We start from the raw sequence: 16,331 nt of genomic DNA, 5'->3' as shown, positions 1-16,331 counted from the left end.
GTACCTTGTAGTTGTTAAAAAAAGGGGTATATTAAGCGTCTTGATATCGGAAACTAAAATAAATAGCAACTTGGCATACAAAAAAACTTGAAACTAATTTTTAACTTGATTTAAATAATTTTAGTATTTTATCAAGAGCTCAAACATTTGTTTAAAGAAACACCATTATTTTGTTAATAATTGATAGGATACATTTTAGTCGGGAAAGTAAATCATAGAGTTCTGCTCATTCTCAGTTTTCCGGAAGAACTTATCGAAATTCAAAAACATGTATACATACATATATACATATATGGCCTTGATATTTTGTACGAAAGATAAGCATTCCCAGGCCATGTAGCCGGAACTGAAGTCAGCATAACTTCTATATTTCTGAGGAAACCAAATTAACATTCGACTGATTAAGAAATGAAAAAATTAACTTATCAAGAAATGGAAAAAACTTTGGCAAGCGGAAGCTGGTATACCGTTGCAAGGGGACATACCTAAAATATGTCATTTCAAGTTTCCGATGACTCTTAATAAGGTTGCCCCCAATTGGATTCCCAGAGTCCATAACTCTACTAAAATTAATCCGATTTCAAAGTGGCATACCTCTAAACACTTGTGGGTTCATTCTCTAAAAATCTGCATTCAAAATTTTCATTTTAACGTTGATCAAATTTTTGACCCATTTTCATGTTAGTTATTTCTAAGTTTCCGAAGAGTTGTAATTAGATGGCCCCCAATTGGATTCCCAGAGTCCATAACTTCACCAAATTTAATCCGATTTCAGAGTGGCATACCTCTAAAGACTTGTGGGTTCATACTCTAAAAATCTGCATCAAAAATTTTCATTTTAACTTGATCAAATTTTTGACCCATTTTCATGTTAGTTATTTCTAAGTTTCCGAAGACTTGTAATTAGATGGCCCCCAATTGGATTCCCAGAGTCCATAACTTTCCCAAATGTAATCCGATTTCAAAGCGGCATACCTCTGAAGACTTGTGGGTTCATTCTCTAAAAATCTGCATTCAAAATTTGATTTAAAAATATAATGAAAAATAAATGAATATTTAGTTTAATAATGTCATTTATTTATTTTTTGTTTTAGTTTTCACTTTTTTAATTAATGTTTGCCGTTGTGAACTGAATTGGATGTGTTCTGAAATGTTACTTCCAATTAAGCGCATTAAACTCAATTTAAAAATTTAACCAAAATTGAATTTAAATGATATTGGTACTTAACATTTCACCCTCTTATCTTCATTATAAACTTCTTCCATTTTATTTAATTAAATTAAATTTATTTTCGCTTGATCTTTACATGGTTTGCCATTGGAATCGAGTGGGGAGATGTGTGGGGAGCTTTGCTGATGGACACTACTACTGCTACTCTGTTTTGTTTTTCTTTTCATTATCGCTTTTATTTCTTTTTACCACCCAAGTTGCGTTTTTTAGTCGAAGACGTAATTGGTGTACGTAATTAGCTTAATTTACAAACAATGCCATAGAAACACATACAATATCATACACGCGGTTTGAATATGGGTCTATGTGAGTTGTTGTTGCTACTTTGGGGAGGGGGGGTCTGAAAACTGCATCGAAATGGCATGTATATATATATCTCAGTGTGGTGGCTGCCTTATGGGTTAGATGGTACTACAAGTTCTGCGGGGGGATATGTTAGGTTGCTTAGACTACATTTGATTTGGAGTTGACTTCGCTGACACGTGGGATCTATGCTTTATAATCTGACATTTACAAACTTTGTTTTTTGCTGGGTAGAGTTTTTAAACATATACTTAGGTTCGCTCTTGGCTGCTTAAGACTTTATTTACAATTTGTATTTATAGCTGGTGGCAGTAAGCCCCAACGAGGCTTTTGACCCGGCCTTTCTCCTCGCCAGGAATTACTGTGGCTGCTGCTGCTGTTGCTGTTGTTGCGGCTGCTGTTGCTGCTGCTGCTGCTGCGGGGGCAGCAGTTGCATCGGCGACATAACTATTATATTGGTGGCTCCAGCAGCTGAATGGCCATATTCCAGAGGCTTCTGCATCGCCTCCACATCGAGATCCGGGGCCCTGGTGATCACGCAGTACTGATTCCCATTGTAGGTGACAATGGGCATGCCGTGTTGCATGTTGCTGGCATGCTCGCTCAACTGGGCCTGCATGTAGGTGGCGGCAGTTGGCGAATTGGCAATGATGTGCGACACCGGCACGGACACCTGAATTTGCAGGGAAAGAGGAAACGGAAGGGTAACAGAATACAGAATACAGAATGCGGAAATTCGAATTTTCTACAGTTTTTGGTGTTCTATGTTGCTGTTGGCTGTCGGTGTTGCTGTGGTTTTTCAGTTCATTTTGGTCTTGTTTAATAGGTAGTTACTTCTTGGCCCTGGTTGTTGCCGTTGTGGTTGCTACTACTATTGTTATTGTACATAGGCGCACTGGTCTGTTGCTGTTGTTGCTGCTGTTGCTGCTGTATATGTTGCTGGTGCTTTCTGGCTGCCTTCTTGCCGTGGGCCACATGTTGCTGCTGCTGCTGTTGCTGTTGCTGCTGTTGATGTTGCTGCGGTTGAGGGTGTTGCTGCTGCTGCTGCTGCTGATGACTGGCATTGAGTATCATTTGGTTTTGTATGATTATCTTCTGCTTGCGTGCTTGGGCCTCCATTTGTATTTGATTTTGATTGGAATCCATTTGGTAGCTGCGATTATTGTTGCTGCTCGTGGTCTTAGCAATTACTCCTGCCGCCGCCGCTGCTGCTGCTGGTTTTGTTGACTCTGCGACTAGCCGTTCCGGCTGTCAATACTATAAGTTGAAGAAAGTAAAATAAAAGAGTTAAGTCCATTCCAAAGAACTCCAAATATCTCCATGGGTTCACTTTATCCAGGAGTGTCTACCGACATCTTCTCACCTCCAGATGACTCTTGGCGTGAATGGACCACTCGTCCCGACTCGAGAACATCCTGCCGCACAGCTCGCAGGTCCAGGATAACTGCTGTTGGTGGTGCGGGATGATGATCCCGGGAATCGACGCCGGCGCTCCTTGAGCGGATTGCACAATTATATTCTGGGCGGCCACCTGGACCGCCTGTTGTTGTAGCTGAAGCTCTAGACTTTGCTTATTATCCTCCGGCGGAGGATCTGGTTGCTCCTTCTTCTTCACCATGTTGTTCAAACGCTTTCCGAGTGGCGCAATATTCGTGGGCGTCACATGCTTGAACTTGTTCATGTGGATCACCAGTTTGTCCCGTCTGGCAAATGCCTTATTACAAACCTGAAAAGAAGAATTTGAGAATGAGAGTTAGAGGATGATATTGCTTAATGGTGCAGGGGCTCGAAGGCAGCTTATACTTCACAAATATAGGGCTTCTCGCCGGTGTGGATGCGCATGTGGATGGTCAGCTTGTCCTTGCGGGCGAGTCCTTTGCCACAGACCGTGCATTCGAATGCCTTGTTGGTGGCTGAAAGAATAGATAATCTCTTGATTAATACTGATAAGCAATTGAAGGAAATATTAGATTAGAAATTTTAGAATTATATTACACATTTAATAGTCATCAAATTCATCCGTAATTTTATATTGATGAACAGTCATTGATTAATGAATCAATAAATTGTCATGAATTCCTATCAGTATTATTATTATTTTTAGTAAGATTTGACTAATCCGAGATTTATCATTTTTTATAAATGGAAATTTTAATGTTGAAATGTGGAAATATTTTATTGGAAAGCTTGCTATATTTCATTGTTTAATATCAAAAAGTAAATGATGAGTTTCATTGGTGAATTTATTGGAAGAATTTACTTACATTTTGAGGGATTTGTCTTGCGGACCCCCGAGGATGCCTGCTGCACCTGTTGCAGTGCCTTTAGTCGACTCGCGGGGTGCATCGAGCCTCCCTCGACATAGGGCTCTGTGAAGGGGATGAGGTTCGGCTTGGGGATGTTGTAGGTCAGTTGCTCGGCCGCCGACCATGTGCCCAGGCTCTGTAGGACCCTTACACCTCCCTCGAAACCCATCCCGTCGTCCGGAACTGTGAAGGTGCTCTCGCCCGCCGCCGCAGCTGCCACACTTGAGGAACTGATCTGTGGCACTTTGATGGTTGCCGCATAATGTTGCTGCTGTTGTTGTTGCTGCTGCTGTTGCTGTTGCTGCTGTTGTTGCTGCTGTTGCTGTTGCATGTTGCCATTGTTCTGGCTGTTGTTATTGTTGTTGGCTGTGGGCGAGTTCTGCTGCTGGGAAGTCTGCTGCTGCTTGAACTGAATGGCCGCCTGGGCCATCTGCTGCTGCACAGCCATGTGCGCCTCAAGATATGCGTTCTTCTGGGCAACCGTCATCTTGTCCATGTTAACGGCGCCGCTCTGGAAAATAGGGAATTTGATGAATCTGAACAAAATCAGAAGGGTAATGTATTGCAGAATAAGTCAAATATTTATTTTCGTAGCTAACCGAAAAGATTTGGCAGATATTTGAATTAGTTTTGTATTGTTATGGTATTAGATGAAGATCCCTTTTTTATATTCCTGACGACCACACAATTTATACGCTCTATAATAACATTACTTAAGCGGATCATCTTCTTGGGATCTATAATTCTTCAAGGGTATTCCAGTCATCGTTAGTCTTGTCGTATAGCTTGTAATTCCAATCCCATTCTGTTCCCGGAACCCCAGCAATGCCACCCCTAACAAACGAAAGCTGGAACTGTAAATTGTGGGGGTGTGTGCGATTGTGCGAGTGTTGCGAAATTTTGCCAGCGTCAACAGCGACGTTGGCAGAGGCAGAGGCGCCTGTCAACCCCCCTTTCGCGGAAAAGCACTCGACTCGATTCGACTCGGCCTGCCCTTGCGCAAAAATTTGTGACTTGAGCTTTTCCCAAACCAACTTTTGGGTTTACCACCCCCTTGTGGTTGTGTGTGTATGCCGGCCGCTTCTTCCTCTTCCGTTTCTTCGGGCTTCCTCTTCTGCTTCTTTAGCTTTTTTTTGGTCCGTGGTTTGAGGCTTTTCCGTGTCTGCCCGGATTTATTTTTAAGCGCGCTATGATTTAGGCACTACTTTTGAGTTTGCGTTTTTCCCACCTTATTTTGTCAACACTGCACTATGTTATTTAGCTATTCGTAGATATTTTAAGGCAATTTTAGCCACTTTTTGTTAGCACTTCCTTAAACCACCACCGCCCCCCTTTCTTAAGTTTGGCCATTGACATTTTCTGTGGCATTTTCACTGCCAGTTGGTGGGCTTTTCTCGTGTTTCCCGTATTTTATCATCGTTTTCACTGCGTTTTCCGCTTACCACACTTGAAAATCAATACGAAATGGTCTCCGCTTTTCCGATTTTCCGCTTTTCCTCGACGCGAATTCGGTGGAAATGCTGAGCCGCCAAGGATTCGCCGTCGTCTACTTCCCAGCGCCTATTGTTTGTGTATGTATTGCGAAACCGAAACCGATTCACTTCTCTTCCACTTTTGACTCGACGTCGACGCAAAAGCTCCGCTGCTCACACCCCCCACTTATTATTATTTTGAGTAATTATTTGTTATTTTTGGAAGGAAGCAGGACGCAGGAGCGACGGCAAAATCGGCGGACAGATACCGACTGTCGATTTGCTTTTGCTTTTTGGCCAACAAAATGCGGAAGCGGTAAGGCCAAAAGCGTTGCATACCGGCTGAGATTTTTTCGTAAAGCTTTCCCGCCCCCCATTCCACTGCCACTGTTCCGGTGGTGGTTGCTAGCAACGGTGGAACGGTCCGGCATTGAAACACACCCCGCAACAGCGACAACAACAACAACTGCAGCACCAGCAACTTTTCGCTATCTCAATTGCTGAGGTGGCTTAAAAGACTACCGTGGTACGAGTACTAACTAAAACTTCATAACAAAATACAATATCCCGAAAAGCAAATGGAAGGAAGTCGAATATCTTTTACTGTAACTACTTTTTTTTAAAACAGTGAAACTGCATTCTCAAAGATTTTATTTATAGTCTTCGCTGGAAATAAAGGATAGCCTGATTAAAAAACGAAAACTAAGAAAAGGCAGACATTTGCTTAAAAAGTTTCCTAAATTCAAATTTCTTATTGATGTTCTTCTTAATAAGCCCTATTCCTTTTACTTTGCCATAGACCACTGTGTGCAGATTAGGCACTCGTTTGCTTAGCCCAGTTCAAGGCACCTGCGACAGGTAGACAGACATCCATGACCCGCATGGCTTAGCTATGCGTATCTTCTAAACTTCCGGGTGGATATATATATATATTTTTTTTTTTTTGCTATTAATGGACTTTTGTCCTGATTGTAGATCGTCCTGGTACTTAAAAATATAAATTGTCGCTGTCATTAAAGTTGCATATTTTGCTGTGGTGCATGCTTACAGCGTGTTAATTCTAATAACTTCTGCTGGAGTGCATGCTTACAGCGAGCAATTACTAATAATAAAGCCTAGACTCATAATTAATAATTTAAAAATTAAATAACCGGTGCCAGTAAGCCATTGACCAATTTCAAAAAAATTAATTTGCTTAGATCAATAAAACTCCAATTAAATGCAATTTGAACAAGCAAAGTCTATTGCTATCCTTATAATTGGGTTGATTGCAGCCACGTTGCAGGGCACTTTGCATCGCGAAAAAGTGTGCCACTTGCAACGCACACTTTTGCAGAGAAAGTTGGCCCATAAATTATATTTGATTTCATTGTTTGTTCTATTTTTCTACGTTTTTTATTGGACGCTTAAAAGGAGCGAAAAAAACTTCGCCTGCGTTTTTTGTAATGTTGCTGGCGGGAAGTTAGAAGTTTGAAAGCTGTTGCTGCCGTGTCTGTTGCTCCTGTTTATATTGCTGCTGTGTAGGTTGCACTCTCCGGGGAAAAAATGCAGGACCTCCTCCCGAATTCTGCGAGTGCGCAATTGCCATTTGAAGGTGGTTCTACTGGTGCAATGGCAAACGCAAAATTGCGCGCATTGCAGTCTATTTTTGTCTATGTTTCAAAAAAACAAACGATGTGGCAACAGGTGCACTAAAGAACTGAACTTAGGCTTCGGGTTGCTCTGCAGCTGGAGGAGCTTCTTCAGCGGGTGGAGCGGCTTCGACTGGAGGAGCCTCTGCCGCAGGAGGAACCACTACCGGAGCGGGAGCAGGTTCTCCTGCTTCCCCAGTGGCAGCATCTCCCGCATCCGACTCCTCATCTTGAGCTGGTGGCGGTGCAGCCTCGTGGACACTCCTGTCCGACTCCACATCCGAACCACTTGCCTCTTCGCGACCCTCCTCCTCCATATCAAAGGCTTGTCCCTCCTTGGACTCTTGTTCCTCCTCCGGCTGGATCTCCTCATAGACCACTACCTCCTTCCACAGGATCTCCTCGTCCACACAAACTGCTTCCTCATCATGCGGTTCCACTCGCTTATTGAGATCCAGTTCCGAGATGCAGGTCTCAGTCCTTTCGAATCCTCCACAGGTGACACATGAGGAGGACGAAAGCAGCATGGATGAGTGCGGTGAAGTCGAGGACAAGGGCGAGCTGCTGCTCTGTGTCTTTTTGGCACGTGGTTGCACGCCCCTTACACTCGGCATCGGGGCATAGGTCATGGTGGTCTGCTGCGACTTGTCCTGGATGCCCACATCCGGTCGCTGTTGACACTGGTTGCTGATCTGTGGCATCTTTGGGTTGCTGCGCACCAAATAATCGGATAATCGCACCTTCCAGTTCTCCTGGCTGCAGTCTATATTCTGCATTATGTCGTAAATCTCCTCCAGCAGCGGCTTCAGCATAGGACGATGGCAGAAGTTGTTATGGTCGAACATCTGATGGGGCTCATGGATATCTAAGGAAAAGACATGCATAGTTTGAAGAGCATATTTCACATTTGGTACTCTCAGAACCATCCAATTTTATATTATACAAATGCAACTTACAATTGGGAAAAATAAAGTTTATTTCTCGAGCCACGCTGCGGCTGTTTTTGGTAACATGAATATTGCGTTCCAGATCTGAAGCCGAACCACTAAAATCTCAATTTCACCTTCAAAGAAGCAATTTGACAAGCCCAGATTTAACTTACAAATAACAAATCATGATGTTGAGCAGATCCTGCACGGCTTTCTCTTTGGTAACGATAAAAGCCTCGAAACGCCCTTCGAAAGCAGAATGACCTCCAACATAAATCCTTTTTCATCGGCGTAATCGGCATAGAACTCGGCAGCCGATTCCGGCGAGAAAGCGATCCTACGATTGCCCTGAAGCTGAAATCCCTCAGCTAGCAACTTCAAAAGCACCGGACGCCGCTTGTGCAGATAGTCCGGCTTTATGATCAACAGCGAATTCTCAAACATATCGGTTAAGAAATATATAATACCGAGCCAGGGATAATTGGGAATTTTCAATAACGAGTTGCTTTGTCGATTTGTGTTTTCTTTATGATTTATAAGATCAATGTTCGTATTTTACACAGTTTTCTTTGATATCTTAAACTACACACACTGCTCAGCTGACTTCGGACAGATGGGGATATCGTTACAAAGTTAGTGGCTTGCGGATTTCGCTAATTTGTATATTGAAAGTACGTTTATGTTAGTCCTTAATGTAAGTTTCAGTTAAGTTTTACTTTTTTCAGCCGGGTTTGAGTGCGTTTATAAAATCAGTTACATCACAAATTCTCCTAACAAATTTAGAGCCAAAAACAGGGATACGGAAACGAAAAGTAAGTAATTATGTTTCATTTACAGTAAATCGTTTAAGAATGTAAACAGATATAAAGGTATATGCATATATAAAGCGTGGGATTGGCTCCCTCCTTCTCCTCCTCAACCTTCTGCTAATCCTTCCACTCCTCTTCGTCTTTTTCGCACATCACAACGCATCACTCAAAGGGATGTTCTTAAGCTGTTAAAAAAGAGGTAAGTTATTTATGTACTTTTTTAATTGTTTTATATACATTACCTGAAATTCTGGCAAAGGCCAGCGCCGACTTCTCGCTTTCAAAGCACTTGCCAATCTCGGCGCAGATATGCGGCTGATCCACATAAGGTCGCTTGGAAAGGTTCTTAATGCTGTGGCCATAAATGGAGATCATCTCAGAGCACTAAAAAATAACAGAATTATAAGAATTTGTAATAAATATATATACAAAAAGTCTTACAATCTTATAGTACTTGGCTGGCAAGTTCTCGCATGCCACCGATGTCATCTGCAAGGTGGTTAAGTCTTCATCTTTTTTCTCGTGCAGGAAGGGCACCAGAGCCTGGGTGGCTCCATGGCAAACACCGCACTCTACAACCTCGTCGGTGACAGCCACGCTGAAGCAGAGCTGCAGTTTCTGGCACACCTCCTTGGGTGGGACATCGCTCAACAATTTAAGGACTGCGGCGGCATATCCCTCTACGAAGGCATCGCACTGTTTGCGAACGGTGGCTGGTAGATGTTCGCAAACCGCCTTGATCGCACGCTTGATGTCATCCTGTTCGGTTTTGTTCTTCAAATCGGCCTCCAGCTTGGTCATGATGAACTCGCAAAGGACACAAGTGGGCGGCTCCTTGATGCTAGTCGCCCTGTTGTCCTCATAGGGCAAAGCAATCACGTCGTACTTCAAAGCCTCATCCACTTCCACTGGTTTGAAGGAAATAAATTAATTACTTTTAATAAATGTATTTATCTAAATTAAATACTCACGATCATCCAGATCAGCCAGGATGCACATTCCCAACTCCGTGCAGATCAGCTTGGGGTCCATCTCCTTGAGCAGCAGATCGGCTATCTTGTCGCCGTACTTGTCGATAACCTTGTGGCATTTTCCGGCCAGCGGCTTTTTCATTTTGTTGCAGGAGTCCTCTAGAATTTGCTTGATGCTGTCCCTAGTGGGGTGCTTACCCATACGCTTCTCCAAGGTCTTTACCAGCTCCTCGCAAATCAGGCAATTGGGAGCACTGGTGAAGCCCTCGTCGAATGCCAGCTGAATGGGCAGTTCCTCAAGAGACTCGATGTCGTTGAAGCGCACCTCTTCGCTACTGGACTTGTCCTCACCATCGACATCATCATCCAGGCTAATGCCCAGATCATCAAGAGCACTAGTAGACTTCGGGCAGAGTTTCAGTTGAACGCAGATCTCTTGCGGCTTGAAATCCGCAATCAGCATGTCAATCAGTTCGTTGGAATAAGTGTTTACAAAGTCCACGCACTCATCCTTCAGCTTGTCGGGCAGGTGGCCGCACAGGCCATCCAGCACATTCTTGATGTTGGCCTTGGACTTGTTGTCACGGATCTTTATCTGGGCCTGCTCGACGGCGAAAAGGCACAGCGGGCAAGTAGGTGAATCCTGTTCATCGCTGATTGATTTTGGATGGAAGACTTCGACGTCGTCCTTCTTAGGCAGATTCTTTGGGCACATCTGCATAATGGGGCACACATCACGAGGATTTAGTTGCTGGACGAGCAGAGCAATTACCGCATCGCCATACATCTCGACAAAGTTTCGGCACTGACCGGCGACTCCCGAAGGCAGCTTGGTGCAGATATTTTCTACGGTATGCTTGATCTCGTCATCAGTGGATGGGGTGGCCAGAGTCTCCTGGATGAAGTGCAGGAGGTACTCGCAGATGGTGCAGAGCTCTCCGCCCTCCACCAACGCTCCAGGATTGGCTGCGCCCATAAGATGATCGATGGGCAGCTGCATGTCCATGATCTCCTGCTGGCTGAATTTGGGTTCACTGGCTCCCAACTGCTTTTTAGGGTGCTTCTGCAGTTTCTCAATGGTTATTTTCACCTGGGCAGGTTCAATTAGAGGCAGAAGAGGCATAATGGGCGCATCCTTCACTGCGGAGGCGGAGCTCTTTTGGCAAATGCCGATCATGCAGCAGGCTCCATTGGCATCCAACTTGTTGACAAGGGTTTCGTAGATCACATGGTAGTACTGGTCCACGATGCTTATGCACTCGTCCTTGAATCCACGCGACTGCTTGCAGAAGCCCTCCATTACCTGCTTGAACTCGGATTCCGTGGTGTTGGCCACCAGGACATCGCGCAAGTGCTTCACCAGCTGCTCGCACAACTCGCAGGGAATGTCATCGCCGGCATCCAGAGCAACCAGAGCTTCTTCGGGCTGCTTATCCTCTTCGTGTTGGTGATATCTAGAGGCACAAACTCCCGAAACATGGCACAGGCCATCCGTGGTCAAATGCTTGCTGACATGGTCGTAGATATCGTTGAAATATGTCAGTACAATGTTGGCACAGGCATCTGAGAAGCTCGACAGGGATCCGCACATATGAAGCATTGTCTCCACCATGTCATCGCGATCGACGGCTGCAAATTTAGAGTGCATCAGGCGCGAAAGAAAGTTACAGTTGCCGCAGGTAAGCTGATTTGGCTGCAGGGTCAACTCCTCCGAGCTGTCGTTGTCTTCCGTGGCAGTTCCATCAAGAGCCGACTGGATGCCCTTCATGACCAGATCATCGATGTGGGCACTGTTGCAAAGTCCGGCCACAGAACAAACTTGCTGATGGTTCAAAGAAAAATCAGAGGTTAAAAAGTGATTCGGGAAATGCTATTTCTACAAAGAATTATTCATAGCCATATATCAAAACTCACATCTGGGTTCATTTGGGAGGCCAAGGCCTCGACCAACTCGGGCAGGAAGTCATCGGCCATCTTGATGCACTCCTTTTGCACCGGTTTGATCGGAATCAACCTGCAGGAGCCCTCGAAGACCTCCTTCAACTCCTCCTCGGTCTCATTGCTCTTTAGCTGATCGCGGGCCTGGGTTACCATATCCTTGCATATCTTGCAGATCGAATCCGTGTCCACGGGTACCTGTTTAGTCTCCCAAACGGTTTGGATGCAATGGCGGGTGGCGCGACATTCCTTGGAATTGCTGCGGAGGGTAAACGATAATTTGCTTTAGCAATTTCCCTTTATTAAAATGATAAAATTATGTGAATAACAAACAGAGCCGGGGTGTAAGCTGATCATACAAAATGCTTCCTCTTGGATCAAATGACCCGCATTCGTAATCGAGTGGTCAAGTAGAATCCGACGATTCAGCAAGATCAGAGTCCACTCGAAAAGGGATTAGCCATTGAAAACAGCCCTATTATTGTCTTATAGCAGTCACCCGCAGCTCACATGACTATGTTGTATCGAATTGGATATATGTATGTATAAGCAGGAAATGAATAATCAATTGCTTAAAAATTCATTAAAACTTAAAAGATATTTTGTGTATTCTGCCTAAACATATTTTTTTATTAGATTTAAAATTTGGAAAACCACTTGGAGACATCACAAGAATAATTTGTTCAATTGATTTCGCAATTATTTTTTCGTTTCCTTTGTTTATACCATGAACTTTTGAGATAGATTAAAATTTCTTTGAGTATTATTTCTTAAAAGCTTTTAAATTTCCAAGAGCAAACGATTTCACAAAAACCATTTGTTAACCTTATTGTAAAGCAATCCCTATTCAGTTTCAATCAAAAAATCTGATTCGATCACGTATTGCAGACTGAAAAGTGCTAATTTCTATTAACATCACAAAATGTATGTGTTGCTACCATCAGGAATACCAAACAATAGCGTCTAGAAAGCAAAGAAAACAGCAAAGATAAGCACGGAAATAAACAGTATATACCTATGTATATCTTAACGTATCAACGTATATATTTTATTCACTTGCCACTGCAGAGGTATTGTTTTTTGAAATTTCAGCAATGGCGACGTTTTTAATTTTTGTGGCTCTACAATTTTTCGCCGCTAATTGACAAACAAAGAAACAGTTAAAAGCCAGAAATCGAGGATTTTCCTCGGCGTTTAAAAATAAATCAATCAATAAACAAAGGAATTGCGACCAGCGATAAGAAGAGTGCGTGCTTAACAAATGTTTTCCGTTGCCTTTGGATTGTTCTTATTAATTAAATAATCCATATAGAGGCTATTTGTAAGTTGATCTCAGCTGACGATTTATATGTTACATATGAATACAGTAAAAACTTCTGTAGTTTGGAAATATAGGGCACATTCAACTTTAAAAGATATGAGGAATTTCGAAGTGGGTTTTCTAATGTTGTGACATTTTTTTGTAATTCCGGATTGCGGTATTTTGGCTTGATTCATTCACTAGTTAGCGATTAAAATTATAGTTTAACTTTTGGATGTTTCCCTGTGTTCATTATATGCCTGTGGGATTAGTCAGAATCTGTTGATAAGGAACAACTGTTGCCGCTTACAACACACTTTATACGATGATAAATAAACCAATCATGCGGTTCATTTGGCGGTGAATGCAAAAAGGGAAAGGGGGATGTTTCAGAACGACTGAAAATGATCTGGACTTTAGGATTACTCATGCAAATAAAAAAGTTTTGCCCCAACAAGCGATTAACTTTGCTAAGCTGTCGGCAATTTTCGTCTGCATTCTGTTAATTTAATTTAAAGCGAAGGCAAAAACAAAGGGAATGCAGAAATATGAAAAGTGTAAAAAGAGAGTATTGCGAAAAACACACCTAGAGAAAATCCTTTATCCAAATTTGCTAACAATGGTAACCACTTTAATTATGCTAGTAGATTTCCTAGTTGAACTGATATTACAATATTGATTGAACTATAAAATTTCATTCATATTTTCTATAGTTATTCGTTCAAATGATAATGCTTTTGAAATATAATAAAATTAATTAGTTTAACAACTAAAACCTCGAAAATATTGGTTCGATTTCTTAAACTCAAAAATGAGATCAGGGTTTTATTTGTTAGAATACAACAGTAAAAAGGAGGGCGCAATTAGGGCGTCACTAATGTTAAGTTTGCAATAACAGGGGTTATCGGCAAATATAGCTCATTTTATAGAGCAGTCCGATTCGATTCTCGATTCGAGAGATAGTCTTATCGGCAGGAAAACAAAAGCAAAAGAGTCTGCAGTGCAAACAATGAACAAATGAGACAGAGAAATAATATAAAACCGTTATATGGGAAGGGGTTAAAAGGGGTTAGCGGTGGTTGTTGTTGTTATTCTCAGCCCGCTTCGAGAACTTTTCTCCGGTTCAAACGATGACAAAGCGTTTTATCCAGTTTTTCCGTCTATACCACCCACTATTTTGCACTCACCTGAAATTTCCGCACCAATACGCTGGTCCCCAAGTGCATTTACTCGCCCCCAAAAGGTTTTGATCGCCCCCAATGGGCGTGGCAGCGGCGAAGAAGCCTGCAAAAAATGAAGGCAAACAAAGGGGCGAAAAGTTGAGGACCACAGTGCACAGTGCGAATACGCAATAAGCTATGACTAAACTACTTATTGCCCTCTTTATCATCGAAATTCTGCACTCACCGAAGGCACAGGAGAGTGCCAAAATGGCCAAAAGGCCAGTGCGCTGCATTTTCCCGGTTTTAACTATGCACTGATTAAAATTCGGGGGAGTTAGTTCCTCTACTTGCGATTACGGGTTTATATCTGTCGACGAAAACTGCAATTGAAATTGCAACGAAGTTGAGTAAATTTTTTATTTGTCTTCTGTGTGACCGTCGCCTCTTCTGGTGAACATAACATAACGCGATGACAAAGTGGCCGAGCAAAGCAGGTTTTCCTGACCTACTCACAGCTGGTCACACTGACACGGCGCAATTTTTAAATAAATATATAAAATCGGAAACTGATTCACCATTACTAATAAGTAGCTTAACATTGAACTAATTTTTTGTGTTTTAATATATTCTATCATATTTTTATTTGTGGAGCTTCGACTGCGAATGTTCTAGGAATAGCCAGAGCTGCCAGATTGTTTGACAATACTTAATAGACAATACTTACGATGTTATTGTAAAATGTAAGTGGAGTAAAACTTTGATAACACATTATCACTGTGGACTGAATAGCTGGTATAGCGTTGACTCCAACCTGTCCTGTTAATAACATTAATCAACCACCAAGAACGGAACACTATATTCACTAAATTAAATTGAAAATTGTTGTAAAGTCGTAATTTAAAAATGCTAATCTAATATGGGTGTTTAAAAGTTCAAAAAGCAAATATTGTAATCCACAATTAAATCTCGCACTTTTCCAGGTAAGCGACTTTTAAATCTGGATTTAATTGGTCAAGTTTCTGGAAGCTACTTCAAAAAGCTAAAATAAACATTGAGATTTTCTATTGATGAGTAAAAAAGGAGTTTTTGCAAGTTACATATATTTAAAGAATTGGCAACTTCCACATCAAATTAATAGTGCACTTAAAATGTTCACCCCAATGTTGGCAGCAAAGTAGGAAATTATAGCTCTAAAACTCATAACAATTTATAAAATCACTCATTCACTAAGCAAGCGAAACCTTCACCCGCGCAAATGCCTCAAAACGTATTTTTAATCGATTGCAATCCGCAGATTTAATTACATATTGCCGCGGCGCAACTATGACAATAACCATCAGAGATGTTCTTGAACTTAGCGCGGTTATTAATACGCCCCTTTTTTATGCTCAACCCCATCGCTTAACCCCCTTTGCCCGACCACTCGACTTCAACTAGCAGGTACATGATTAACTCGTCGAGAAGCTGGGCAAATTCTATTGTAATTGCCGGTTAATTGATGTGAGTCTGCCCACATGTAAAGCTCGAAAATGTTGGGGAAAATGCATCTCACTTTTAATTGTCGGCAAACACATTATTCTTCTGATCCCTATCGGCATGTAATTCTCGGATTGGGGTGCGTATCTAGCTCTGTGTGAGAAAAATCTTGAAGATACATTACATTTGAGAAGAATGCCAGACACATTCTCATAGCGATTGAAAGTCGAGGTCACCTGGTGGCCGTAAGTCGGTGGTTTGGCCAACGAAATGCCAAATGCTAGCACCGATCCGGCCAATACGGCCATAACTTGGCTATATCTGTGTCAAAACCAACGATTTGGTTGTTCAGGGGCTTAGAAGGAAACCTGAAACTGGTCGTGTTGACCGTGGATTGCAATGCCAGGCTTGCATTTCGGTTCTTTGACGGATCTTAACCCTCTGCAATCCATCCAAAATATTTGGAAAATAGAAAGAAAAATATTAATTATTAATAATCTAATCACTTGTTAAAAAAACTTAGGCATATATTGATTAAGTCCAATAACTACCAAAATGTAAAATTATCTTATAATTTAATTTGTTGTGAGCGAAAACCTTTTATAAAGCATTAAAGTATTCAAGTGAATATTACTCTCCTTTTAAGTGAATTTAATATTTTTATGGTTTTTGTTCTAGACAAATTTTTCAGCTTGGTATACAGAGGGTTAATTGCAGCGAGACACTGCACTTGACCATTGACAGTGAAGTCTGGCAACGAGACTGATATTATGGCAATTAAGTGGACCGCCAAAGAACAATC

General features: G+C 42.1%; 3 protein-coding genes across 4 annotated transcripts; all 3 read right to left on the bottom strand.

Annotated features, from left to right (window-relative positions):
- Positions 1-1,265: 1,265 nt before the first annotated feature.
- On the bottom strand, positions 1,266-5,640 carry LOC108042486 (mediator of RNA polymerase II transcription subunit 15). 2 transcript variants are annotated; one of them, XM_017120808.2, is made up of 6 exons: positions 5,283-5,640; positions 3,799-4,351; positions 3,338-3,447; positions 2,898-3,260; positions 2,369-2,782; positions 1,266-2,207 (listed from the first exon to the last, which is right to left on the bottom strand). In XM_017120808.2, the coding sequence occupies exons 2-6, from the start codon at positions 4,334-4,336 to the stop codon at positions 1,893-1,895; spliced, it is 1,740 nt and encodes a 579-aa protein (XP_016976297.1). In that variant the 5' UTR covers positions 4,337-4,351; positions 5,283-5,640; the 3' UTR covers positions 1,266-1,892. The 2 variants fall into 2 exon arrangements, with proteins under 2 accessions (XP_016976297.1, XP_016976296.1); XM_017120807.2 differs by lacking the exon at positions 1,266-2,207 and having other exon boundaries at positions 2,697-2,791; positions 5,283-5,637.
- An 892-nt stretch (positions 5,641-6,532) lies between these two features.
- Positions 6,533-8,337, bottom strand: LOC108042485. The gene is given in 4 exon segments (XM_017120806.2): positions 6,533-7,808; positions 7,900-7,988; positions 8,046-8,112; positions 8,115-8,337. Coding segments are annotated over 4 exon segments (1,149 nt in total). The 5' UTR covers positions 8,317-8,337; the 3' UTR covers positions 6,533-7,017.
- Positions 8,338-8,378: 41 nt separating this feature from the next.
- Positions 8,379-14,500, bottom strand: LOC108053939. Its single transcript, XM_017136676.2, has 7 exons — positions 14,298-14,500; positions 14,078-14,174; positions 11,567-11,849; positions 9,653-11,474; positions 9,123-9,589; positions 8,924-9,065; positions 8,379-8,866 (listed from the first exon to the last, which is right to left on the bottom strand). Exons 1-7 carry the CDS (start codon positions 14,344-14,346, stop codon positions 8,862-8,864), a joined length of 2,865 nt encoding a protein of 954 aa, XP_016992165.2. The 5' UTR covers positions 14,347-14,500; the 3' UTR covers positions 8,379-8,861.
- Between the last annotated feature and the right edge of the window lie 1,831 nt (positions 14,501-16,331).

This window comes from Drosophila rhopaloa, unplaced genomic scaffold, assembly GCF_018152115.1.
Source record: "Drosophila rhopaloa isolate 14029-0021.01 unplaced genomic scaffold, ASM1815211v1 contig_167, whole genome shotgun sequence".
In the NCBI taxonomy this organism is placed as follows: Eukaryota; Metazoa; Arthropoda; class Insecta; order Diptera; family Drosophilidae; genus Drosophila; species Drosophila rhopaloa.
This window is presented reverse-complemented; position numbering and strand designations above follow the sequence as displayed.

Excerpts from the sequence above, each read along its gene's own strand:
- LOC108042486 (XM_017120808.2), bottom strand. The coding sequence starts at position 4,336 with ATGGACAAGATGACGGTTGCCCAGAAGAACGCATATCTTGAGGCGCAC. Across the intron at positions 2,783-2,897 it reads ACGCCAAGAGTCATCTGGAG|CCGGAACGGCTAGTCGCAGA; the intron begins GTGAGAAGATGT and ends TAGTATTGACAG. Across the intron at positions 2,208-2,368 it reads GCAACAACCAGGGCCAAGAA|GTGTCCGTGCCGGTGTCGCA; the intron begins GTAACTACCTAT and ends CTGCAAATTCAG.
- LOC108053939 (XM_017136676.2), bottom strand. The coding sequence starts at position 14,346 with ATGCAGCGCACTGGCCTTTTGGCCATTTTGGCACTCTCCTGTGCCTTC. Across the intron at positions 11,850-14,077 it reads TATTGGTGCGGAAATTTCAG|CAATTCCAAGGAATGTCGCG; the intron begins GTGAGTGCAAAA and ends TACCCTCCGCAG. Across the intron at positions 9,066-9,122 it reads CAGCCAAGTACTATAAGATT|TGCTCTGAGATGATCTCCAT; the intron begins GTAAGACTTTTT and ends GTTATTTTTTAG.